Below are 27,316 nucleotides of genomic sequence, written 5' to 3'. Positions count from 1 at the left end.
CATTTTCCCTGAGGTGGGGGATTTGGTTACAGTGAAGGGTGATTTCTATGCCCTTGGACATATTCCCAACATCATTGGTGCCATTGATGGGACACATGTTGCTTTGGTCCCCCCCAGCGGGAGTGAACAGGTGTACAGGAACAGGAAGAGTTATCATTCCATGAATGTACAGATGGTGTGTTTGGCAGACCAGTACATCTCCCATGTTAATGCCAAGTTCCCTGGGTCAGTCCATGATGCCTACATCCTGCGGAATAGCAGCATCCCGTATGTGATGGGTCAACTCCAGAGGCACCCGGTGTGGCTATTAGGGGACTCTGGTTACCCCAACCTGTCATGGCTACTGACCCCAGTGAGGAATCCCAGGACAAGGGCAGAGGAACGGTACAATGAGGCCCATGGGCGGACTAGGAGGGTGATCGAGCGAACCTTTGGCCTCCTGAAGGCCAGGTTCAGGTGCCTCCATATGACAGGTGGATCCCTAATGTACTCACCAAAGAAGGTGTGCCAGATCATCGTGGCCTGCTGTATGCTTCACAACCTGGCTTTGCGACGCCAGGTGCCTTTTCTGCAGGAGGATGGTCCAGATGGTGGTGTTGTAGCAGCTGTGGAGCCTGTGGAGAGTGAAGAGGAGGAAGCCGAAGAGGACGACATAGAGAACAGGAACACAGTAATACAGCAGTATTTTCAATGACACACAGGTAAGAGTACACACCGGCATATTACATTTACTTAAAGACTTCTACCTCTCTACTGTCTGACTTTTTCCCCCAGTGTATAGTAACTGTGTTGTGACTTTCCCTTCCGTTTTCAGAGATGTGGGCCCCACTGCGTGACATCTGCTTTGTTTCCCCATGGACTACAGCTGTGTGACAGCGGTTTGTTGGCATCACAATGTGAATGAACATTTTGGCACGGTCATGTCTAATACATTTGTTCAAAATCACAGCCAGACTCCAGATTGTTTATGTGCAATAAGTGTGTTTATTCAAGTGCTCTAAATTGGATGGGTGGTTGCAAATCGGTGAGGGGTGATGGTGGAGGATTGTCCATGGCAGAGTCCAGACTATCAGTATCACAGGTGCATTGTCCAAATGCCTGTGGAAAGTGGAGCAGGGGCAGTTTAAGGTTGGATAGGGTGACAATGTGGGACAGTGGGATGACAATCAGGGCGGTATCCTTTGCTGGCGGGGGTATTGACATCTTACTCTGTCTTCTTCCTGGATCTCAGGGCCCACTTGCGGGGTGGTTCTCCTTCTGCAGGGGGTGGGGTTCTGGTGGCCTGTTGGTCTTGTGTCGGGGCCTCCTGTCCACTAGCGCCGGCGGAGGTGGTAGGCAGTTCTTGGTCCATGCTAGTGTCAGGGGCCCTTTGAGGTGCCACAGTGTCCCGCAATGTGGTGACTACCTGATTCAGGGCCACTACGATGGTACCCATGGCGGAACTGATGTTTCTTAGTTCCTCCCTGAACCCCATATACTGTTGCTCCTGCAGAAGCTGGATCTCCTGAAACCTGGCCAGGACCGTCGCCATCGTCTCCTGGGAGTGGTGGTATGCTCCCATGATGGAGGAGAGGGCCTCGTGGAGAGTGGGTTCCCTGGGCCTGTCCCCCCCCCTGTCGCACAGCAGCCCTCCCAGTTCCCCTGTTTCCCTGGGCCTCTGTCCCCTGGACCGTGTGCCCACTACCACTGCCCCCAGGTCCCTGTTGTTGTTGGGGTGTTGGGTTAGCCTGGGTTCCCTGTAGTGGTGGACACACTGCTGATTGACGGGTCCTGGGGACAGAGGTATGGGCCCGCTGGGTGGGTGCTGTGCTGGTGTTCCCAGAGGGGGGAAGGTCTGCTGTGGCCTGTGGCTGTCTGAGGGGAACCGACTGTCCCGAGGTCCCCGATGGACCGGGCTGGTCATCTAGATCCAGGGAGACAGAGCTGCTGTCCTCACTGTGGGCCTCTTCTGGGGGTGGAGTGGACATTTGTGGACCCTCCTGCGCGGTGACCTGGCGTTCGGGTCCTGCAGGGGTACAAAAGTATGGTTATTGCTTCTGTGTGTGCCATGGCGTGCAATGGGTGGGTGCCTGTGTACCCCAGTGGTGGCATTCCTTTGTGGGGGCTGTTGTGACGGTGGTTTGGGGGGGGGGGGTTGTATGTGTACGTGCAGTGGGCATGCTTTGGTGATGGGTGTCCATGCTTTGTGGACGCATGCAGGGCTAGGTGTTGGGATGGGTGGGTTGTGATGGTGAGACATTTGCAAGGAGTAGGTGTGATGGGGGTGGTGGTGAGGGTGGGGGTATGAGCTGGCATGCTGGTGGGGTGGGGGGGATGAAGTAGTAAAGATGAGACTTACCAGAGTCCGCTACTCCTGCGAGGCCCTCAGGATGCAGGATGTTCAAGACCTGCTCCTCCCATGTTGTAAATTCTGGGGGAGGAGGTGGGGGTCCGCCGCCAGTCCGCTGCACCGCGATGTTGTGCCTGGATACCATGGAACGCACCTTCCCCCGTAGGTCATTCCACCTCTTCCTGATGTCCTCCCGATTTCTTGGGTGCTGTCCCACAGCGTTGACCCTGTCCACCATTCTGCTCCATAGCTCCATCTTCCTGGCAATGGTGGTGTGCTGCACCTGTGTCCCGAACAGCTGTGGCTCTACTCGTACAATTTCCTCCACCATGACCCTGAGTTCATCATCAGAGAACCTGGGGTGTCTTTGCAGTGCCATGGGGTGGTGTGGGTGATGTGTAGGGTGGATTGTGTGGTGCTAAGTGTGGTGATGTGTATTGTTGTGTTGTGTGAAGTGCGTGCAAATATTGCTGGGTGACAGTGAATTGGGCGTCTGGGTGCTCGGATGTCTTTTCTCGGTGCATGTTCACGAATCTCTAGGAGTGGAGGTTTGTGGGTGATGTGGGTGTGTGTTTTATATTGTATTGGGTGTGTGGGAGTGGTGTGTGTATGTGTATCAGGTGTGTGTATTTTGAATTGTCCAATGTGGTTGTGTTTTGTAAGTGTGTGTGTATTTTGAGTGCGGCGGTGTGTACCGCCAATGGAATACCGCGGTTGAAAGACCGCCGCGTGGATTCGTGTGTCGTGATAGTGTGGGCGTATTTCTGTTGGCGTGATGGTGGAGGTTTGGTCATCGCCAGTTTCTCGCTGGCCTTTGGTGTGGCGGACTTTTGTGGATGTCAGTATTTTGGCGGTTTGCCTGTTTTGGGTCAGAATGACCGTGGCGGTTTACCGCGACCGCGGCGGTGTTATGGCGGTCTTCTGCATGGCGGTAAGTGCCTTTTACCGCCGAGGTTGGAATGACCCCCTGAGTGTCCTGTGTTTGTGGCTGTCTGGGTGGAATGCACAAGGGGAGCTGTCAACCAACACAGACCAGACATGGATTGGAGACAGGCTGTAAGGCACAGATGGCAGTAAGTGCAGAGAAATACCCACTTTCTAAAAGTGGCATTTATAAAATATGAATATTAACTCCAGCTTCACCAAGAAACATGACTTTCTGTTATCATTCTGGCCATACTAAACATGGCAGGGCTACTCCTTCTAGATCAGAATCTATCCCTTAAAAGTATATGAGGGCATTTCTCATGCTAGCCTACGAGAGAAGCAGGCCTTATAGTAGTGGAAAATGAATTTGTGAGATTTTCACTATCAGGACATGTAAAACACATAAGTACATGTCCTGCCTTTTACTTACCTAGCAACCTGCCCTATAGGTTACCTAGGGCCTACCTTAGGGGTGACGTATATGAAGAAAAATGGGAGTTTAAGGCTTGGCAAGTAGTTTTAAGTGCCCAGTCGAAGTGGCAGTGAAACTGCACACACAGGTCTTACAATGGCAAGCCTGAGACATGGTTAAGGAGCTACTTATGTGGGTGGCACAATCAGTGCTGCTGGACCACTAGTAGCATTTAATCTACAGGCCCTTGGCACATGTAGTGGACTTTACTAGGGACTTACAAGTAAATTAAATATGCCAGTTGGGTATGAGCCAGTGTTACCATGTTTTAGAGAGGGAGAACATGCACTTTAGCACTGGTTAGCAGTGGTAAAGTGTCCAGAGACCTAGCACCATCAAAAATGAGGTCAGAAAAAGGGAGGAGAAAGGCAAAACATTGGGGTGACCCTTCATAGAGGACCCTTTTCCAACATGGAGGAACTTGCTTTTCTTCATCCTTCAGTCCACACCGAATAAGCGATGTGATAAATTTAGTTAAATCAGCTTTGCCAACTGCAGCATCAAGGAGAAGATCCATGTCCCCTGCCACTTTGAAATTATCTTGGAGAGAGAGACGTGTTGATGGCTTGTAGTGATTTTGTACATGTTGGCAAGGCATTTGGGTTATAAGTTTGCAGCTTCGTTTGTTTATGCCCACAGCTGAAACAGTTTGTTTTCCAACAGCTACTTCATTGGTACAGTCTTGAAAAAGGACCATGGCAGTATCATGTGTGATGGATGTTCCAGACAAAGATGAGCTGTCTTAAAAATCTAAATTATCAAGAGCAGTAATTGTAAATCCTTTCCTGGTAAAGTGACATGGAAATGGTGTGCTGTCGGGTTCATGAGATTTTACAGCATGAGCTGCTCACAAATTCCTGCTCCGTACTATGTCATTATAACTTGTTGATACACCAATCCTATTCATTGAAGTGATTAGCTCTCCACTTTTGCACTTATCATAGAATGCAGTAATCATGTAGCAGAGTTTTATTTTTGCCGTGATGTAATTCATAAACATGATTTGAAAAAGGCAGTACCTTTGCACGTTATAAGCCTGTCGGTTCATGAGATTGTCTTCTGCTTCTTTGCTTATATATTCAAATCCATTATCAATGGTGTTGACTTCTGTTCCGAACTCGAGAACTTTAGTTTGTAACAGTTTTGCTTTGCTGATATTAAACAATGATGTATAAAATGTGAAGACAACATCAGGCATTCTTGTTGACATCAATGATTTGCGGAGCTCTGTGGCATCACAAAATTCTTCATTAGGTCCAAAATATAAATTGTTCAGGGCATCTTTTAAAATGGTTCCTTCTGCTTTTACTGCATCCTGTGATCTTATTTTGGCAGCAAGAACTTCAGGAGTCAAAAGAACTGAGAACACCATAAATGGCTCATTCTTTTTGTTGGACTGACAAAAACGAATCTGTCGTACATTCTCACCAGAAAAATCTTAATTTCATTGTTATGCATTAATATAGTTTCATCAATGTTGACCATTATTTCTCGGATCTCACTGAGTGTGAACCCTTAGCCAGCACTCAAGAGTGCCTTTGAAACGTAATTTGCTTTTGCAAAGAGGGCGGAATTTACTGAAGGCTGGTGGTTACGTTGCAGCTGGGAGCTCCTTGTATATTCATATTTTTGAATGTATGCATGCATGCAGTTCAGGTGGGCATACAAATCCGCTGCAAATACTTTCACCTCACTGATTAGATCAGCTACTCGGCTGAAAACTTAATCTTGGAAGAAACTAGCTGCAGATAAAAACATGTTTGCTCTTTGAGACTCACATACTATGTACTTTGTTCTTTCATCAATTCCTTTGGCCCTTGTTCTGGCTTAACCACAGATAACATCCTCTGATAAGTTGTTGGAGGTGCACAAGGGGTAGCTATCGATCTTTTAAGTGGATGGGCACTGGGTTTGGTTGTCGTCGCTTTCTCAGATGACTCGGATTATTGTTGTGATTCACTGGTTTCTGCTGTATTTTTACAATCTTTTTCCAGGCTTTTCTATTGTATACGACTTATAGCACTTGTTGTTACAATGATAAAATATTTCCTCCTCTTCACCCATCAGTTTAAATCTTTTGTGAACTTCGTCTTGCTGTATTTCTGCAGCATCTCAAACTCTCTGCTGTCCAGCCGCAGTTGATGTTAGCTTTTCTATCAGATTAGTTTGCCATTTGACAATTATTTTTTTGTTGAAGGAGTGCTCAGATTTTGTACTCTGTCAGGAGGTAACGATCCTCTGCTACCACCTGCTTCACTCATGTTTACGATTTTGAATCAACAGAAAACTTGAAACAAAAACAATATTAAAATAAATTACCAATATGATGGCTAAAACACATCATTATATTGCCGCCATTTTGGAAAATGGCAGAAGGGTTGCTCTGAGGAGTTCTTTTCTGTCTCTATAAGACTACTTGGCCCCCAAATCTATATTTTGACACCAAAATGAAGTATATTGGTCTTATGGTTCCTGAAATATTACATCATCACTGCAACACATCCTCCATTTTTAAAACTGCCGTCTAGAAAAAAATGGCATAAATTACCAATGTCTACCCAAGCTTAATTACATCTCTAATGATACAAAAACAAAAATCAAAAATCAAAATCACTGGACAACAGTTTTTTTACGGAGGTATATCAAGGGATCAGGACTATATTGTTTGGGGAAAGTATCTCATACACTTTGTAGCCTGACCCACTGGTTGTATTATTAGGGTACAATGGTGCCATAAAGGCTGTTAAATATCATTTTGCTCCTTCAGAAAAGAAGGCTAACCAAGAACTGGTTTGAAGGTACTTTGTCAACTATAGACATATGGCTCTGAGCAGACTTCTTTTGTGAACACACCTCCAGGCCGTACCTGGTCACTATATTGCATGAGACATATTGACGGATAAAGGGATAGCAACCACTACATCAACCGAACCACTAACTTGCATGGTAAGTCTAGTGTAAGTGGATATGGTGTTAAAAACAGTAAATCTATACTCACCCTATGATTTAGTTGTAGGTGAAGTAGTGCATTTTATATTTTTGAAGGACAATCTTATTGACCTTGCTATAGCTACAGCCAACCTTCTGACTTGGCTTTAGTAACTTATAGTTAGTAGTACTCATTTAAATTCAGACTCTGAATGGAAACTAAAAGGTGAAATGATACCAGTCATGCCTCCCTGTTTCTTTTAACATGTGGCTGCCCAACATGTTTTATCATAAGAAGTGCTTAGTACTAAAAGCCAACTTTTACTAAATATTATGTCAGCATTGCAGTGTTTTAATATTGCAAAAACCTTCTCATTGGCATCCATCTTTCATTCTCTCTGCTGATTTTAATTGCCTTACTACGAGTAAAACCTGAACTCTTCTCAAGGTAATACTCTATATTCATTCCTGAGTTATGTTTTTATTCTTTATAAATGCAATGCACCTGAAAACGTGTTTTAAGGAATGTCAGTTTGTGCACTTGACTACTTCTGTGCCCAGAACGTGTCATATACTCATGTTTTTTTCATCCCAGCTACCAATTCATTCACTTAATCCCAGTGAGGATCTGCTTACTATTGTGCTGCAAAGCTATCTGTATCCTGGCGATACCGGGAAATATCCTTTACGCAGACTTTTTTATAACGAAGTCCTGGTTAACGAAAGCGGAACAACGCTTTCTTTAACCACGACTTCGTTATTTTGTGCCTTAACCACGCATGTCCTGAACAACGAACATGCGTGGTTAAGGTACAAACAAGGGAGTCGGCTGAGGAGGACGACGCAGATGACGAGGCGACGACTCAGGTAAGTGAGGGGTTTTAGGTTTTGGGGTGGGGTTGGGGGGTGGGGCGTTTTAGGTTTTGGGGAGGGAGTGGGGGATCAGGGGGTTTTAGGTTTTGGGGTGGGGTTGGGGGGGTGGGGTGGGGCGTTTTAGGTTTTGGGGAGGGGGTGGGGGGTCAGGGGTTTTAGGTTTTGGGGTGGGGTTGGGGGGTGGGGCGTTATAGGTTTTGGGGAGGGGGTGGAGGGTCGGGGGTTTTATGTTTTGGGGTGGGGTTGGGGGGGTGGGGCGTTTTAGGTTTTGGGGAGGGGGTGGGGGTTTTAGGTTTTGGGTTGGGGTTGGTAGGTGGGGCGTTTTAGGTTTTAGGGAGGGGTGGGGGTCAGGGGGTTTTAGGTTTTGGGGTGGGGTGTTTTTAGTTTTGGGGATGGGGTGGGGGGTCGGGGTTTTAGGTTTTGGGGTGGGGTTGGGGGGTGGGGCGTTTTAGGTTTTGGGGAGGGGGTGGGGGTCAGGGGGTTTTAGGTTTTGGGGTGGGGCTTTTTAGGTTTTGGGGAGGGCTGGGGGGTCAGGGTTTTAGGTTTTGGGGTGGGGTTGGGAGGGTGGGGCGTTTTAGGTTTTGGGGAGGGGGTTGTGGGTCAGGGGTTTTAGGTTTTGGGGGTGGGGCATTTTTGGTTTTGGGGAGGTGGTGGGGGGTCGGGGTTTTAGGTTTTGGGGTGGGGTGGGGGGGTGGGGCGTGTTAGGTTTTGGGGAGGGGGTGGGGGTTTTAGATTTTGGGGTGTGTTTGGGGGGGTGGGGTGTTTTTGGTTTTGGGGAGGGGGCGAGGGGTCAGGAGGTTTTAGGTTTTGGGGTGGGGTTGGGGGCGGGGCGTTTTAGGTTTTGGGGTGGGGTGGGGAGTTGGGGGTTTTAGGTTTTGGGGAGGGGGGGTCGGGGTTTTAGGTTTTGGGGTGGGGTTGAGGGGTTGGGGCGTTTTTGGTTTTGGGGAGGGGGTGGTGGGTCGGGGGTTTTAGGTTTTGGGGTGGGGTTGGGGGGTGGGGCATTTTAGGTTTTGGGGAGGGGGGGTCGGGGTTTTAGGTTTTGGGGTGGGGTTGAGGGGTTGGGGCGTTTTTGGTTTTGGGGAGGGGGTGGTGGGTCGGGGGTTTTAGGTTTTGGGGTGGGGTTGGGGGGTGAGGCGTTTTTGGTTTTGGGGAGGGGTGGGGCGTCGGGGGTTTAAGGTTTTTGGGGTGGGGTTGGGGAGGTGGGGCGTTTTAGGTTTTGGGGGGGTGGGGGTTTTAGGTTTTGGGGTGGGGTTGGGGGGGTGGGGCATTTTTGGTTTTGGGGAGGTGGTGGGGGTCAGGGGTTTTAGGTTTTGGGGTGGGGTTGGGGGGTGGGGCGTTTTAGGTTTTGGTGAGGGGGTGGGGGGTCGGGGGTTTTACGTTTTGGGGTGGGGTTGGGGGGGTGGGGCGTTTTAGGTTTTGGGGAGGGGGTCGGTGGTCGGGGGTTTTAGGTTTTGGGGTGGGGTTGGGGGGTGGGGCGTTTTAGGTTTTGGGGAGGGGTGGGGGGTCAGGGGGTTTTAGGTTTTGGGGTGGGGTTGGGGTTGGGGGGTTGGGGTGTTTTTGGTTTTGGGGCGGGGTGGGGGGTCAGGGGGTTTTAGGTTTTGTGGTGGGGTTGGGGTGAGGCATGCAGGATCAATTGGTGCCTGTTACTTATGACTTTACCAGGAATGCCTTTACAACGAAATATCGTTGTTAAGGCATTCGTGGTAAAGGCATTAGTAGTAACAACGAGGTTGGTGTTCCGACCTCGTTGTTTAGGCACTCGTTGTTTTGTCAGTCGGCGTTCCGTCGTACAACCGGCGATACCTAATCTCCACCATTTAACTCAGCACGGTCGTGTACTCACTTAATAATACAATATGCTAATCTTCCAAACAAAATAAACTGGATATTCAGGAGTAGTAACTATGGTTAATATTCAATTTATCCACACCTCTCCAAATCTCCATAACTAGTAACATTCTCCCATGTTGCTCCAGTCCATATTGCATTATATATTTATTTACATTTATATAGTGTTTCATACCCCTGACATGGCTTTGAAGTGCATTAGCGGATGAGGAGTGCTTAGGTGGAAGAATGTTGAATTCCAGTGTGGCCTATGTGGAAATGTACTGATATTCATCACTGCACCTATGTGAGTAGTGGAGTGAATGGGAGTGAGGAATAGATCACATAAACTTTAAATGAACTTATTTTGTTTGGATGCGCAAGTGTGAATTATGAGTGTGGATTGTGTGAGAGATAGGTGCACATGTGGTCGTGCCTACCATTCTTTAGGGTGGATAGGTTTTTGTTGAAAGTGACTCTTTCTGCTGGGTTATCTCCAAGCTTTTTGCCGTCCTCCTCCTATTTTTCTGACCATGTTTTTGATGGCCTTAAGACTCACATGGTAACGTTGGTGTATCCACAATTGGCATATTTTATTTACCAGTAAGTTCCTTGTAAAGTGGTATACCATATACAGAGGGCCTGTAAATTGAATGGTACTACTGGGCTTGCAGCACTGATTGTGCCACCCACTCGTGTAACCTGTAAAACATGTCTCAGACCTGCCAGTGCAGAGCCTGTTTGTGCAGTTTCAGTGCCACCCCAACTTGACATTTAAAACTCTTTACCAAGCCTTAAACTCCTCTTTTCTTACATATAGTTCACCCCTAAAGTAGGTCCTAGGGAGCCCATAGGGCAGGATACCATGTAAGTGAAAGGCAAGACATGTACTTTAAGTGAACAAGAGAATATCAGGGGTGATTAAACCGAGTGGTCTTGACCAGATTACAAGCACAATTGTACTGTTGTTTTACCTCAACATCCCGGACAGATCTGAATGTCCCTGACCAAACCTCATGGTGCTTCTTGCAGAAAAACAGCTTGTTTCCAAGAAGTACTGTAAATATTCTAAAACAAGCACAACATAAAGCACTCTTGTTTTGACAGATTCTAAAGCAAATTGCAATTGATATTCATTGGATTTTGTTGTTTTGGTCTTGCATAAACCTTTGTGGAGTTGTTTTGTGGTGTTTCCATGGTGAGTGCTGTGTATGTGCGGCTCAAATACTTTACACATTGCCTTCTAAGTTAAGCCTCCTCTCTGTGCCAAGCTACCAGAGGGTGAGCACAGGTTAATTTCAATTGTCTATCTGACTTACCCTGACTAGGATTGTGGTCCTTACTTGACAGGGCACATGCCTCTGCCACTTAGAGACCCAGTTTCTAACAGTTTTGATTGGGAATGGTTTGAGATCATCTGATGTCCACACTTGCCTTGTGAACAATAGAATATGTTTGGTGGTCATTGTGATTATTGTTTTATGTATTTTATTTATGTATTTATAAGACCCAGTCTACACCCTAAATGATCTCTTGACAGCTATCTGAAAAGGAATAAAACAATAAGAACGTGTTAGTAGTCTCTATTTAGACATCCAAGCAATAAAAAGTTAATAGGGTTTTCACTGCTGTGATAACAATAATACAAAAGAAAAAACATGTATCTAGGCTCTGCTTCCTAAAACCGCATAAGTCCTCAATACACCTGCAAGAAAAACATAGATCTTCAGTGGAAATACATGTTATCAGAAAGGACCTGAAACAAATAAGAAACACACTGTACACAGCTAAGCAGGCAACCGCCAAATTCACTAAATGACAAATACACTTCACATGGAAAAAAACAAATCAAAATGAATATGTATAACGTAATTTCTGAACAAAATAGAGAAGAAATAACAGCTGAAAATTCCACTTTATAATAGTCTAAATAAACAGCTTCCTTTGTTTACAAATACGTTAATATCCTTTTACTACTTTTAGAAAAAAAATGAGTTATTGATATTAACCTTCTATGAGCCACCAATATATGACATAATATTAAGGATGGGTAGCTGTTAACAAGCAGATATTTGGTGTCTAGGGCTTTCGAGTGACAGTATATTACGTATGATTTCACACAGAACCACTAATCCGAAAATACCCCTGTTGTTGGCAGCTACCCAACTCCACCAAATTTATTTTTATGATTTGTTTTGCTCACAACAGGCCTCTGTTAATTAAGTCTGAAATAATGCATGATTTCTAGTGAATCGGTCAAATGATTATCTGTTTTGCTACAAAATCCTATTTAAGCATGAGTCAGTATGTACAGTTAAATCATTCATTTTCTGTTGAAGATGTTCCTGAACTTTGAGACATCTCTCTTTGTATAATTAACTCAGGACACATAACCTGAAGCTTGCCATACATTATTAAACTGCAAAAAAAAGTACCTGGTAGGATCTGTCAAAACAACAATGTTCAGACCAAACATTTCGCTTACAGCTACCCAGAGTGTATAATACAATACAGAGAGTTTTTCCTTTGCAGCTCCTAGAACTTGAAGTATCCTTCCCCTTAAAATCTATAGACAATCTTATTTGACCTTCCTTAGGAAATCCCTCAAGATACATCTTTTTAACAAGTAAATTGGTATCATTGTGCTCGTTCTGTCTTTTCAGTCTCACAGCACCACCTGGTGTATGATGTGCTCTTTAAATACCCTTACCAAAAACATCACTGTTTAACTGTATTGACCAAATTAATAAATACGGTCAGGAATTTGCTCTCCTAGTGTTATGTCTGGGTTTGAAACAAATGTATGGCTTTCTTGCCTTAACACAGCCTTCCAGGAGTACTAGCACACATAAACATATACTTTTCAAACATATTTTCATAATATATTTTCAAATGCATAATTGTAACACGTCAGCGCGATTGAACAGCTTTTCCTGTTTCTCCACAACAACATTTCCCCCTCCTAATTTGGTGATGTACCTTCCCATTCCCATCAGTGTTGTAACGAAACTTGAGGGGGCCACACAGCAAAGTACATGGAGGGCCCCCTCCAGACTTAGTTAGGAGCTTTCAGACTCTGGTACTTTGTTAAGGAGGCCTCCTGGAGCTCGGGGCCTCCCACACCACAAGGGTTGCGGGGGTCTTTGTTACGCCAGTGTTCCCCATCCCAAAAACAGATTTGCTCATGCCATTTTAAAGTCTTTAACGGTTATTAAGGTGGGAAACTACTCACAAGCTGTTTGCCAACAACAAACAACGTACAAGTTTGTGTTTGTTCACCTCTTTTCGGGCGCAGTTGTCCTGAAACACCGACATTCCACCCTTTTTTAGCCGATTTGCCCATGAATAAAATTAGGCCATACTGGAGTCATTTTTTGCTTAGAAAGATCCATTTATGAGTGAAAATTCAGGTTTTCGGAATCACAGACTCAAAGTGTCAGCGCAAATAGATTTGTGAATTGGCAGCTATTTGTTCTAAGCACAACCCAGGGATCAGATGGGATAGAATTCCAGTTGTCCATCTCACAAATTCTACTCTCAATTGCCTGTCCAGCATTTAATATGATAGTGTCTGAGTGGATCCTACTCTGTTTACAGAATTTGCTACTGTATTACTGCAAACTTACTAATCATAAATCTTTAACACTCCTGTTTAAAGATTCCTTGTAGTCTAACAATATTTAACCTCCTTTAGCTTGTCTATTCATCCCACCTCCCATTTTGCATAAGTTCATGCTAATGATCACACCAATTAGCTTAAAATAGCACAAAGAAACTGGAGGAAGTAACAGTTTACTGAGAGCTCTAGACTAATCCCAGTAACCAGCAATAACTAATAACCACCGGATTAACTACTAACTGTGGTTTTCGGAGTAGCAATGCTCCTGCTGTAAACCTCTTCAACGCTTCATCAGAGCTAATAGGACTATATAAGGCTATATACATGATGTTACAATTCAAACACTAGTTCCCCTGTGAATTAAGCTGGTAATTTTATAGGTCTAAAATAAAGTAAGCCGTCAATGTAGTTCATTATTTCTTGAAACATGTAAAAAAAAATAGTGTCTAAAATGTATTGCTGTATTATAAACCAGTAGGCGTATATAGTTCAAACATGATACAGAAAATGGCAAATGTATATTTGAAATACATACAATAACTCGTTAAGTAACCATGGAAGCTGCACAGTACATATAGGATCTGATTATATTATAGCTTCTAAAAGCAAACATGTTTTACATGCAATTTATCCATCTTACTTATAACTTTTAAATAAGTATTTTTCTTTTTTCCTCTATTTTTAACCAGAAAAATACTTCCCCTAAGGAGAAAATCTTTATTCTACACACAGACGAAATGTTGTGTGTTAATTTTCCACTACTGAAACACATTTACAAATCCTAGTTGAACATTTACCCTGGCTTAAGCCTACATTAGAATTAAATGTGTGCCTGTCACGGAATTCAGAAACGATTCCAGAACTCCTACTGTGTCACTCTCAGATTCCAGTAGTGTTTCTGGAATCCTTTGTAAATTGCATGTTACCCCAATGCATAACTGCACTTTTATACTAATGAGTATGGGTTTATGCTTGCAAATTCGTGCTTCGTTATACACAAAGTTAAGTTTGTACTTGTTAATTTTGCACACCTAACACAAAATAGGGGGCACAAATTATTTTGTGAATTGGGTCTAACATTTACTGAACATTTTTATGGGAGAGATTATACTAGTGTTTCCATGGTTTTTAAATTTCAGCATCATTTTTGTGGCCAGGTCATAGATTTTCTGTGGCCAACATGTGTACTGTTGTTGCAGCTGGTGGGCACTGGCACTCCTTTTTGAGGATCTAAACGTATTCATCCTTATTATACTATATGGCCTAGAGCAAGATAGAGAAAATGCAGAAAAGGGAGAAGGAATGGAGGAAAAGAAACATAGGAAAACAGTGACAAAGGAATGGAAAAGAACCCAAACAACAGTGAGATAACAAGACAAGGGGAAGAATGTGGAAGAAAGAGGCAGGTAGTGTATTCCAAACTAGACAGCCATGGCACACAATGACCCCAGCATTCGGCAGCAGTAGCTCCTGAGAAAATCTTTGGGCTCCTGCACTTCGGTTTAGTTTTATAAAAAAATGAAGCACTATGCCAACCTCCTCCAGCTGCCGTCAGCCGTTCTCTCCACCGTTGACATCAGCTTTTGCACCCTTACTCCCATAATTAGAGGTTCCTAAAATCTGCTTTAAAGTTGAATTTATTGTACTGTATTGGTAAGTAGGGACATTAAGAAGACGTGCAGTCCCTTCGAGGCAGTGATCACTCTTCATGGAACGCCTGCTGTGCTCAAGACCCTTGTATATCTGTGAGGCACTTGGCCTGCAGAACATCCTAGGGGCACCTCATCAGCTTTTCTGCAGAATGAACCCACCATCTTGATTATGTCACTGGTTATGAATGGCAATGCCACAATCGCACTTATCCTAATTTTGTGACTCAAAATGTGGAATTTAGAAATCTGCGGTGTTTAATTTGTGCTGTTGGTTTCAAGTGGTGGGCACTGGCACTCATGTTTGGGGACCAGGATTTATTTTTCTTCATCAGGCCTTGCCCTGAACAAGAGAAAGAAAGGCAGAAATTTGAAAAACGAAAAAATAGGGAAAAGTGAGAAAGGGGAAACGCAAGCCTGCAGAAGTGAGATGAAGAGACAGGAAGTGTTGGGTGATGGAAGAAAGAGGTAGGATGTGGAGTGAAGAGTGGGCAGCCTTTTTATTTGTCAACCCAGCATTCGGAATCGCTGCCAATGGATGGTAGAAAGACTTTGGGCTCCTTCACTCATGTTTTACAAACTAAGCACTGGAATAGTGATTGCTGTTTTTGTGCCCCCAACGGTGTTGTCAAAAGTGCACAGAGGGTGCTTTTTGTGCCCCCAGAGTACTTTGGCAGACGCTTCTGTGCCCTCTTCCATGCTACAGATTGTGATGGAACACAGGAAACACTTTGGCCCATATTTATACTTTTATATATACCTGTGAGGTACTTGGCCTGCAGAACATCCTAGGGACACCTCATCAGCTTTTCTGCAGAATGAACCCACCATCTTGATTATGTCACTGGTTATGAATGGCAATGCTACAGTCAAACTTATCCTAATTTTGTGACTTGCATGTCATTAGCGCAAGGTAGGTTTTCACGTACAAAAAATGACTCAAACTCCATAATTTTGGCGCTAGACCCGTATAAATATGGAGTTAGGTTTGCGCCAAATTTACGCCAAAAACAGTGATGCAAATCTGGCGCAAACAGAGTATAAATATGGGCCTTTGCCTCTAGGCAGAGGCTGTCAGGAGACATATGACTGTGCCCCACAAAGTGGTGATGGGACTTCACCGTGGACCCCAAGGATGCCCATTGAAATGGCCCCCTTCAGACATCCCAATGTAGACAGGTGCAGGCATTTACTTCACTGGACTGCAAGTAGTTCTCTGCCCCACTTTCAAATTCAGGATGGACTGCTGCCTGCATAATGAAGGACTGATCGCTAATGAATGGAGTGCTTTGTTTCTAATGAATGTTACGTGACTGCGCTTAGATGTCCAACTCATGTGGTGATGTCACAGTGTTTATCTTACGCTGACCTGTGTGAAATGAGAAGAAAGTGCACCGGTCACCAGGTTTTAACCGGGCACATACACAGGAACCTTATTTACCAAAGCCTAGAGGGAATATGCGCAGCTCGCCCATGGGATTACCGATTAACACTGTAACTTGGCCTTTCTCTGAAGGGCTGCATTGTTTATGTGGTTAATCATGTTCTAGCTGGAACGTTGTTTTCTCACCACTTCATACCGTTCAAGTATATTTCATTCATTAACTTACTTTCAGATTTCTTTGAGGACTAAGTTAGCTCTGATATATGTTTTTAAATCGGGCTGCTCAGTTAAAGAAAGCGAAACAACTCCTTGGCTAACTCTTTTACCCTTATTTATACTTTTTTAGCGCCGCATTTGCGTCATTTTTTGACGCAATAGCGGCGCAAACTTGCAAAATACCATTGTATTTTGTAAGTTTGCGCCGTTTTTGCATCAAAAAGTGGCGCAAATGTGGCGCTAAAAATGTATAAATATGGGTGTGCAGCGCTGTCCACTGGGCGACTTGCACTAAAAGTTTGAACGTGCGTGTAATAGAAAATCTGCTTTGGATATTACTGAGTGTCGTTAACTACCGTTATTGATATGTGAACCTGAAATTAAATCTGTTTGCTCTAAACGACTTTTCCGTATTGTAAGTCGTTTGCAGCCATTGCAAAAAGGCAGCCAGTTGTACTGTCTAATCTCAGGGTCTCTGTGGATGTATGTGTATGTTTTTTTAATTTGCTTCCGCAGAATTCCTTCCTCAGAATAATTACCAAAATTCATTTAAAATTGCTTGCCTCTTCATGCCGCTGCACAAGCTTGTACCTTTAAAAAAGAAATGCTTCTCAAGAAGTTTTACATTGACCTTTATGGGTCTGCTGCAGGGAATCACAGATGTTAGGTGGGGAGGGGGGTGGAGTATACTCTCGATGTGATGTGTAATTGAGGTCCCTTCCTCCCCATACCGGGTGACCCTCAGTGGTGACAGCACCATAACTATCTAATGGTAGAGAAGCCTGAGCGACAATACAGTCCCCTGAGGAAGTGCCTGAGGTGGGTCTCTAACAAATTTATAAACCAACTGTTTAAAAAAAAATTGAACCAAAGAGCATTTGATATCTGCACCACATTAGGTAAAACGATAAATATTTAATTAAAAAGTGACAGACAAATGTGCATGCAACTGCTTATCAGATGTTTCCAGATTGTTTTAGTAAAACTCCTTGTGGCATCACACTGGCCCAAATGCAACAAGGTAGGGGAGGGGGTCTGCACCCCTGATGCAGGGGTGTAACGGAGGCCTCTGCAGCTCCCGCGGTGGGGGGGGGGGGTACACCTCCTGTGTCAGCGGGGGCCTCTACCAGTTCACCAAAGGACTACAAACGTTATTTCAGCGAGGACTTTGGCTGCTGCAGGCCTAGAAAGTGCCTGTGGTAATGGGATTCATCGTGCCCCCAGTCACTAAAAAAATAAAACGCAGAGTAGATTTCTGTCTATCAAAGCAGACTCGTTTGCACTTGTTGAGCCAAAAGAAGGAGCAATGGATGGGCACTTCCTTGCAGCATCTCTGGAAGGTGGGGCCTCTCCGGGGTAGGATGGGCCTAACACCTACTTCTGCACAGAGTGTGATGTGTAGCAGAAAGTTAATTTTATTAAGAGATGGGTGAACTGAGAAATGAACACTGAAGATCCAGGGGTAAGAGATGGTTGAGCCAAGCCATGTAAATATTTGTGTAATATTTGGTAATTTGTGAAACAAGCATCTAAATTAAAAAATGCGTATTTCTTTAAAACGTGTTAGTGTTTCACTTTAGAACATCAGATTACATCACTGCATTGAGAAACGTTATTTCATTTTTTTAAACATCAACCCACCTGACAATGCCACACATGAAACTAGTTTTATGTTTAACTCATCCACACCCTGACAACAGTGCCACCAGTGAACTTAGAGGCCAGTCACTTATCATGTACTTCCAACATGTGGCCCAGATTCATATTACACAAGGATCAACATTGTAGTCGATTAAATTAAAGACAAAACATTTTTGTAAGGTGCTCATCCTGAAACCCTATATTTGAATGTGCTCCGATATTTGATAATGAAGAAAATGGAGGCTCATTGAAATTATATAATGGCACAGTTTAGTGAAGTGGGGAAGCCAGGACTGACCCTATGATTTTAGATTCAACATTGTGCAAAATGATTAGTGTATAAATTAGAGTATGTGAGGTGTGTAGATGGGAGCATAGACGGGGGAATGAAAGAGAGAGAGATAGAGGTTGGTGCGGGATAGGTAGAGAAAGAGTACAGAGAGTGGGAGAGATAGAGCTGTAGACAGTACTTAATTTGTACTAATAAATCCTGTTGGGTATCACCATCACTTGTTTCAGGGGACTGTAAAACTCTTGGCATCTTCTACACTAGACAGCACCTGATCACCTAAGCAGCAAGAGAAATCAAATCGTCAGACCCTCTTTTATTTTCACTCAGGTCATTTAAATAGAAGACGGACCACCACTGATAATTAACCATTCATTGAATAGGCAGCTCCTCTATTTTAAACAAACCATAGCGGAAGTAAAAGGACTGTGTTTCACACTCCAAGATAGTGTCCTTCCTAAGCCAATGCGGTGGCAGTGACCATTGGTGGTCAGGGGCTCCAGCCTATCATGGTGCTGCCTCCATAAATTTGGGGCGCAACACTTAAGGGGATATTTATACTTTTTGATGCAAAACTGTGCTAAGTTTTGCATAAAAAAGTTTAGCGCCGGCTTGCGCCATTCTACAGCGCCGGCCGGGCGCCATATTAAAGGAATAGTGCAAGCTAGCGCTAAGCTTGGGCTAGCATTAAAATAACAGACGCTAGCCGGGTGGGGGTGGCGGTAGAGAAGATGGAGGTTGAGCATCAAACAATGACACCAGGCTGGATAGAGGCACAAAAAATGCCGCTACCCAAACTAGCTTCATTTCCTGACGCACAGCCATCCATAACACATGACTCCTGTCTTATAAAAGACAGAAGTCATGCCCACCACCCCAGTGGCCAGCACAGGGGACCAGTGTCCCCTAGGCATGGCCATTGCACCCAGTGCCATGCTCGGAGCCCCATCTCAGGGCCCCCAATGGCACTTGCACATTTTTTAACAAATACCTATACTTACCTGGGATGGGGTCCCCCATTCTCTGGTGTCCCTCTGGTGTGGTTGGGAGTGTTCCTGAGCTTGGGGTGGGCTCCTGTGGGCCCATTCGATGGCTTTTAACCATGAAAATGGGTCCACAGGTCCCCTAACACCTGGTTTGACCCAGGCGTTAAATAATGGCGCTAAGTGAGCTTAACACCATTATTTGGCTCCGCCTCCCACCTGTGCATCATTTTAGCACAGGGGGATAAACATGGTGCTATGGTGATAGCGTAATTTTTTGGATGGGAACGCCTACCTTCCATCTCATTGACGAAAGGTGGGTTCACGCATCCAAGAAATGTCACAAACCCCAATATTTTGATGCTAGATGGTTCTATCGTCAAAATATAAATATGGAGTTAAGTTTGCACCGTTTTTGCGTTAAAAAAAATGACACGCAAACAGAGTATAAATATGCCCCTTACTTTTTAACAAATTAAGCAATAAATGGAGATAAGCAGCAACACTGAAGAGATAGGGTGAACTAGTAATAGAGATGGAGGTGCACAGAAGCTTAAGAGACATAGAGGCAAGTGCAAGGCTGGTTAGTTACAGATGTGAACAAACTAGAATGAGAGGAGTGAGAGATAGAAATTTCACTGTGAAGGCAATTGAATGAGAAGGATGTAATAAGAGTACTTAGATGGAGTTAAGAGGGGAACTCAAAGAGGGAGGAGAAGAGAATGAAGGAGCGTAAAACTGATTGATACTAGTGTGAATGATACAAGATGAGAGCAGCAGCGAAGGCGATGGGGGCAGAAATGTTTTGGCGAGAGTAGAAGGGGTGAAAGAAAGAGAAACTTAGTGAAATGATCAGAGGAACAAGGGAGATGGAGAAATGAGAATTAGTGATGCAGACATAGTGATGTGGGATAGACTAGGAAAGGTAGAAGAGAAAACTGTGACAGATAGGAAGGACGCGTCACAAATGCACTGCTGTGTTGTAAATGTACTTTTCAACAACAGAAAGGCAGCACTTTTTTCTCACTGTCGTCTTTGCCTGAGCCTTGGGATCTCCATGTGTTGCCAAGTATTTCTTCTTTCTAAGCACTTATAAGCATATGCTTCACTATATATAGAGCCTGGTTCCACCTATATCAAATAGGGATATTAAACATGTTTCTATTTTACAGTTACTTCTCCAAAGAGATGTCATGCTTTTGGAAAGCGACTGTGCTAATTTTGCCACATAAAGCAGCATCATTCCCCACGTGGCGTAATATTTGAAATGTTGCAATACAAACTTAAAACAAAATTCCTGAAATGATACCGTGATTCCAATTTCACTCTGGTCCAGTGTTAATAGGTAGCCTGCATGTAAATGCTTGCTGTGGTAGGGCAGAGGGCAGAATGGCATCCTGCCCATAACTGCAAGCCAGGGATGAAACTACTGCACAGCTGGCAAGAACTGATGCACAAGAGTAACATTTTACAGTCACTTGCCGTGGAACCCTGAGCAGAGCCAGGCATGATAAGCATCCAAAACATACTTCAGTAGTACCACTGATACACCGGCCACACTTTGTTAATTGATCAGGAACCTTGACAAACTGTTTCACACATTGACCATTATGTTATGAGTAGCCCATATAGAATTTTGAACAGTATACTGACATATTCGAGAAGAATGCATAGATATTGTTAGTACTCTGGAATCTTTATTGCATGTATACATTTGCTTGCAATAAGATACAATAATATCAGATTAGCTACTATTATACTAGTCTATACAATTCTGATGATATTTTATTTTCTGTCACACACATTGTGATGGCCTAGTATCTTGCAAGAGGACAGTAATGGGCATACAGTCACAAATGCTGCATCTTCTGTGGTACAAATATTTGTCTTTTCGGCATCCAGTGTTTCGTATTGGGTACACAATTTTCTGAAAGGTGCATATGTGTTTGGTTGATGGAACGAGATACAGCTCATGTGTGCTTTGGCACACACTGATATAATGACGCACCATAAACACCCCCTCAGAACAATCTGTAAAAACCTGAGAATTATTGAATATTCCTTTTCTTGAATTGTGTGGTATAGAGCACAGTTGGGCGCTATTTTTTCCAGTTTTGTTTAAGAGAGCCACCTCTGCCCCATCCCTTGAATAGGAGGCTTCCCTACTCACTAGGACATAGTTATGGAATTTGTTTCTCAACTACACACTGAATCACCTCTAAGCAATCCCACTTGTGGCACATGAGGCAAACAAGATAGTGCTAGCTACTGAGACCTAACTCGGATCATTGAATATGGGGAATTGCCCAAACCCAAGTCCCATATGTCCTTTCTCTGTAAGGCGATATCTCAACCCAGATATAAAATGTTTCTTTACCAGTGGTACATAGGTCCACCACACAGGGTGAACTATGGTTCTATGAGATGTAAAAAACAGATTGAAAAAGTAAGATAACCCAGTTTTCATTCGTTTCTACACATCCCTCACAAAGTAAACCCCTGAAGACATTTTTTTGTTTTTTGGTGGATGCTTTGATGTAAATGTTTCTTATGATCATCACCTCATCCTCCATTCTGTAAGTCAGTAACACCAAAAACATGTCTCATATGGAAATAAGTTACTTACCTGTAACTCCTGTTCTCCAGAATCGTTATCTTCCATACATTCACATGCTTAAACCCTTCCCAATCTGACGATCGGGAAGGATTCAAACATGTGAACCTATGAAAGATCCAGTGCTGGAGAAGACATGATGTCACACTGACTGCAGAGCATATTGATCTTCTTGAAGCTATTAGGATCAATAAAACTCCTGCGATTTCTTGGGGTAGATTACAGGGGCAAGGTGCTTGAAAAAAGGCCAGGTGTTGGGGTGAATCTAATGGAGACCCAACCTCCATAGTACCTAGCGGGGGGCCCTTTAAGGTTGTGTCACGCCACTGCGCTGATATTGCCTATTATTGAACTAGGTGGTAATGTTTTACACGTCTGCATGTCAGTCTGGTATAGTGACTTACATTCATGCAGTAAAGCAGTCACAGAGGACTACACCTATGAAAGAAAAATGTATTGTTAAACAAAGTTTAAATGGGCTTAGGTCTGGTTAGCAATCATCAGACACCAGTAGAGGTCCAATTCCATGAGCCAAAAACAATTCCAGTACTATAGATACACCAGGCTAGAGGGACATCTTACATCAGCAAATCTCCATGTTCCAGTACACTGAATTTGAAAATTATCAAGGCCCTCAATTTGAGGTTTGTGTAATTCACGATTCAGCCAGAAACACTATTTTCTGACAGCTTGCAAATTAAAACAAGTGAGAAAATACATACCCCTTTACGGTAGGGTACATGGTTACAGGAAGTTGCCAATCTGGAGGGCTTTTTGCGATGCAACATCATAGGCCTCACGTGGTGGGAGATGTCTGGGAGGGTACACACATGATGTCTTTCCAAAAACTCCAAGAAACATATGCTCTGACCCAGAAACAATTCCACAAGTTTCTACAATTGAGACATGCACAGAGCACACATATTAGCAATGACACCTTCATACATGAATTTAGCACTATGTAGGCGAAAGTAATGATGGGGGCTCTGTGGACCCGGAAGATCTCACAGATTTACCGCTCCCTCGTACTGAACGCTTCACCACCTCTCCAACCCCTAAGGACACGCTGGGAACCCTGAGCTGGCCCACTGGACGACAAGGACTGGCTGGATGCACTGATGGCGCTGCGAGTCATTGCACTCTCAGTCAGACTGCGAATGGTGCAAATGTATTACATACACTCTGCCTACGTAACTCCAGCTAGGCTTTTCCATGCCAGGATCAGGCCAAACCCCCAATGCAACAGATGTCCCTACTCACAGGCTGACGTCTTCCTTGTTGCTTGGTCCTTCAGCGGTGCTGTACACAAATCCTAAACAAACTCTTCACACTGTTGAACCTCACCCTGGAGCCCTCTCCCAAAATGTGCCACTGGGGGTTCCCAAGCGTTCCAAACACTCTTGGGTACGGCCCTACTAATAGCGAAAAGAGACATTGCTGGACACTGGGTGTCCAACCCCCCCCTCCTCGCTACAACAGTGGAGGCAGGGGATGGATTGGTGCGCCCAAATGGAGAGACCCCTATACCAAGCGAGGGGGTGTGTTGGTAAATACCACAAGATCTGGGATACATGGCTGGGACCTGCTTGAACACTAGCATGTTATTTGGCCTATGTATCAAATAGATCTGTCAACCCATGAATCTCCACTCGAATGCGATATTGAGATATTGAAATATGCTTTCCTGCATGTGACGTGCTGTTATATACATTACTTAATTAATAAAAGTTGGTTATCAAAATACAAGTGAGAAAATATTGAATTCCTTTAATGCCCTGGCTCACCCTGCACCCTCAGACAGTTCACCGACTCGGTGAGAATGGGTGGTAAAAAGGGAAATTACTATTGGAATCAGGTGTGGTATTTTCAATCCCTACAATATTTCGGCGCTTCTCAGGATACAATCTGGAGGGTTTTTTCCGATGTGACACCATAGGCCTCACGGTGGTGGGAGATGTCTGGGAGGGCACACACATAATGTCTTTTCAAAAACTCCAAGAAACATATGCACTGACCCAGGCACAATTCCACAAGCTTCTACAATTGAGACATGCACTGAGCACACATATTAGCTAGCAATGACACCTTCATACCTGAATTTAGCCCTATGGAGGCCAAAGTAATGATGGGGAATCAGCGGACCCAGGGGATCTCACAGATTTACCGCTCCCTCGTACTGACCGCTTCACCACCTCTCCAATCCCTATGGACCCGCTGGGAACCATGTGCTGGCCCAATGGACGACAAGGACTGGCTGGATGCACTGATGGCACCGCGAGTCATTGCACTCTCAGCCGGACTGCGAATGGTGCAAATGTATTACGTACACTGTGCCTACGTAACTCCAGCTAGGCTTTTCCGTGCCGGGATCAGACCGAACCCCGAATGCAACAGATGTCCCTACTCACAGACTGACTTCTTCCTTGTGGCTTCGTTCTTCAGAGGTACTGTACACAAATCCTAAACAAACTCTCCACACTGTTGAACCTCACCCTGGAGCCCTCTCCCAAAATGTCCCATTGGGGGTTCCCAAGCGTTCCGAACACTTTTGGGTACGGCCCTACTAAAAGTGAAAAGAGACATTGCCGGACACTGGGCATCCAAACCCCCCCCTCGCTACAACAGTGGAGGCGGGGGATGGATTGGTGCCCCAAATGGAGAGACCCCTATACCAAGCGAGGGGGTGTGTTGGTAAATACCACAAGATCTGGGATACATGGCTGGGTCCTGCTTGAACACAAACACATTATTTGGCCTATGTATCAAATAGATCTGTCAACCCATGAGTCTGTACTCGAATGCGATATTGAGATATGGAAATATGCTTTCCTGAATGTGACATGCTGTTATATACATAATTTAATTATTCAAAGTTGGTTATCAAAAAACAAGTGAGAAAATATTGAATTCCTTTAATGTCTTGGCTCACCCCGCCCCCTCAGACAGTTCACCGACTTGGTGAGAACGGGTGGTAAAAAGGGAAATTACTACTGGAATCAGGTGTGGGATTTTCAATCCCTACAATAATTCTGCACTTCTGGAAACTCTCAGGATACAACTCCTATGGTGTTCCTACATCCTGTAATTGCCAAAACCTACAGCATCTTTAATTTTGGAGGCATTATTACTAGTAAGATATTTTCGAAACTTGTGTTGAAGCCCACGAGTCCCACGTTGTTACTATAACATTGTCTGATTATTCTAAATACATAATTATTTCGTATGTTCCCCCCTTCTCTTGCATGAGGTTTCATTACTGCTGCCAGGACAAAAGGAGAGCAGCTGCGATTTTATGCCTCCCCACCCCCATGCTGTGCTTTAGTTGCCATTAAGGAATTAAGTATGTTTTACATTCTGGAGTGCAGCCACATTTCTGTAGTCCCTATGAATAGCAACCTCCTTACACAGCAAACCGGCTCTGCGTTATTTGGCTCATCACATTGTCTGGCTGAGAAGAGACAGAGCATTATAGCTACATTAAAAGAGAAATATCTTGTTTTTAGCAATTTCATCTGTGTCAAAGTTTGGTAACGAAAAGCAGAAAGGCCTGATTCCTAAAACCAATGCAAATATGTAGTTCAGCAGTTTTAGACTAGACCTCTGACACATGATCTGACCTCGCCCTTATGCAAAGGAATGTGACCATGCAACACACAAACTCCAAATGTGCTCCAAGCAGCATTCTGCACAGTGAAAGCCCCTTCTCTTTCAAGGACTGAGGTATAGCTGCAGATCACTCATGTTAACTGCAGCTCATGGTTTGTTGTAGACGCCAGTTTAGCACAAATCCTTTTTTGAACAAACAGGCTTATCCTGTTTTGCAACAATTGCCTCTCGGGGCATTGCTAAATAAGAAGATAAATTGTTTGTGGTATAGGCATGATCTTTTTTTTAATGTTTATGTTAAGATCACTCGCCCACCGAAACATCATCATTTAAAGCTAAGATACAAGTCCTTAATTGATAAGTGTACTTTTTTTCTCCTTAGCTTCGGGATGACCAGTTGGGAGGCATTAAGCCGAAAGAAACCTTATGAAGGTAATGTTGAGTGATTCTGGTGAATGGTTTTATGTCTTGTATTCTTTAAACTAAGCGCTGTTTTTCTACAGGTTCCTATTCGTTACCCCCTGAGTAATGCCCTTGCACTGCTTCACATCATAAACTGTCTATTCATTTAGCATTGATTCTCAAAGATTTATGTTACACAAGAAGGCGCATGCAGGGCCGGACTGGAAAACAAAATTAGTCCTGGCAAAAATGTTCAAACCGGCCCAACATTACAGCACTCTGTAATTAGAATGGGGCCACAAGGACATGAATGGGTTTTGGAAGACCATTCTGCACATATATCAGTTCCATCACCTACAGTCTGCTGGGAAAATGCCAGAGTTGCAGACATTCAGTCTAGCCCTGTTCACAAGATTGCTCCTTGACCCACAGTTGGCTTAAATTTTCAGATTCATGTTTGTAAAATCAGATTGCTGTCTTGCAACCTACTTAGTGCACCACAGCACAATTGGTGGCAATGGTATTAGAATCTCATGTTAAGAGTTAGACTTTGTAAGTCATCAATGATGTCATCACAGTTCGACAAGCTTTTAAGTATATTGATAAAAGCGTCAACATTGCTAACATTAGGTAACAAGGCCAGGTGACAAATGGGATTGCAGGAGGTGGAAGCATGCTTGGCTCCTGGATACTCATCTGGGGACCAACCCTTCCACATCACTTAACAAGTGCAGATCCTCCTAGTATATTAGGAGGCTTACACTGTTTTTCAGAATAGTGTAACATTTGAATTAGTAAGTGTCACACATTTGTTCCCTGACAGTTCTGAGGTAGTTGGCCACGATATTGACAGTAAAGCAATCATTGATAAAGACATCACAATTGAAATCATTGTGAAAGTGATCAGTGCTAGTATACCACTAATAAGAAGGTTGTGTTGCATTGCATCAACTAGTTAACTGTGTTGACTCATCCTATTGGGGACAGAGTTTCAAACACTGAGACAGAAAGAAAACAGTCTCTACAGAGTTAGTACTACAAATAACTGGGGGATAAATCTCACTTGAACCTCTCGTCTAAAAGGGTTCATTTCAAGGCTATAGAGGAAAAGAAGGTAAACCAACACAACACAATGTCATTTTATTTTAATTCAGTGCAAAGTCTAAGTTATACATTCAAACTCAAAGAAAGTGTATAATTTCTCCAGAGAGATGCAGGTTCTTTCACCCAAAAATCCTAATGGATATAGAGATTGTCTGAAATTTCAGTATGATATGTATTCAATGCCCGATTCACCAAACTTTCAGTCTGGAAGGCTGGAAGTGTGACCTTCTCACTTAGGCTTACACCGAAGCTTTTAGGAAATCTCAGTCTTATCTGTAAATTTGAATAAATGCTGCAGAGAATTCTACACCATTTTTTAGAAAAGTAGTCCTGGCTCAGACGCGAAGCACTTTCAGACTAAAATCCCTGCCCAACCAGCAGGAATCCCTATGATTAGCACACCACTGTTTTCTGCTGAACGTCTGTAAACAGGGTCTCTCATCTGCCATAGTG

General features: G+C 43.9%; 1 protein-coding gene across 2 annotated transcripts in view; it reads left to right on the top strand.

The window, feature by feature from the left end:
* LOC138267965 (receptor-interacting serine/threonine-protein kinase 2-like) overlaps positions 1-27,316 on the top strand; it is a 180,029-nt gene that overhangs the window by 106,207 nt on the left and 46,506 nt on the right. For both annotated transcript variants that reach the window (XM_069217257.1, XM_069217259.1), the window contains exon 6: positions 25,740-25,789. In XM_069217257.1, the coding sequence (XP_069073358.1) occupies positions 25,740-25,789 (50 nt within the window). The remainder of the gene's footprint in view (positions 1-25,739; positions 25,790-27,316) is intronic.

Source organism: Pleurodeles waltl, chromosome 12 (genome assembly GCF_031143425.1).
Source record: "Pleurodeles waltl isolate 20211129_DDA chromosome 12, aPleWal1.hap1.20221129, whole genome shotgun sequence".
Lineage (NCBI taxonomy): Eukaryota > Metazoa > Chordata > Amphibia > Caudata > Salamandridae > Pleurodeles > Pleurodeles waltl.
Note: the sequence above shows the minus strand (reverse complement) of the source record. Positions and strands in the feature narration are given on the sequence as shown.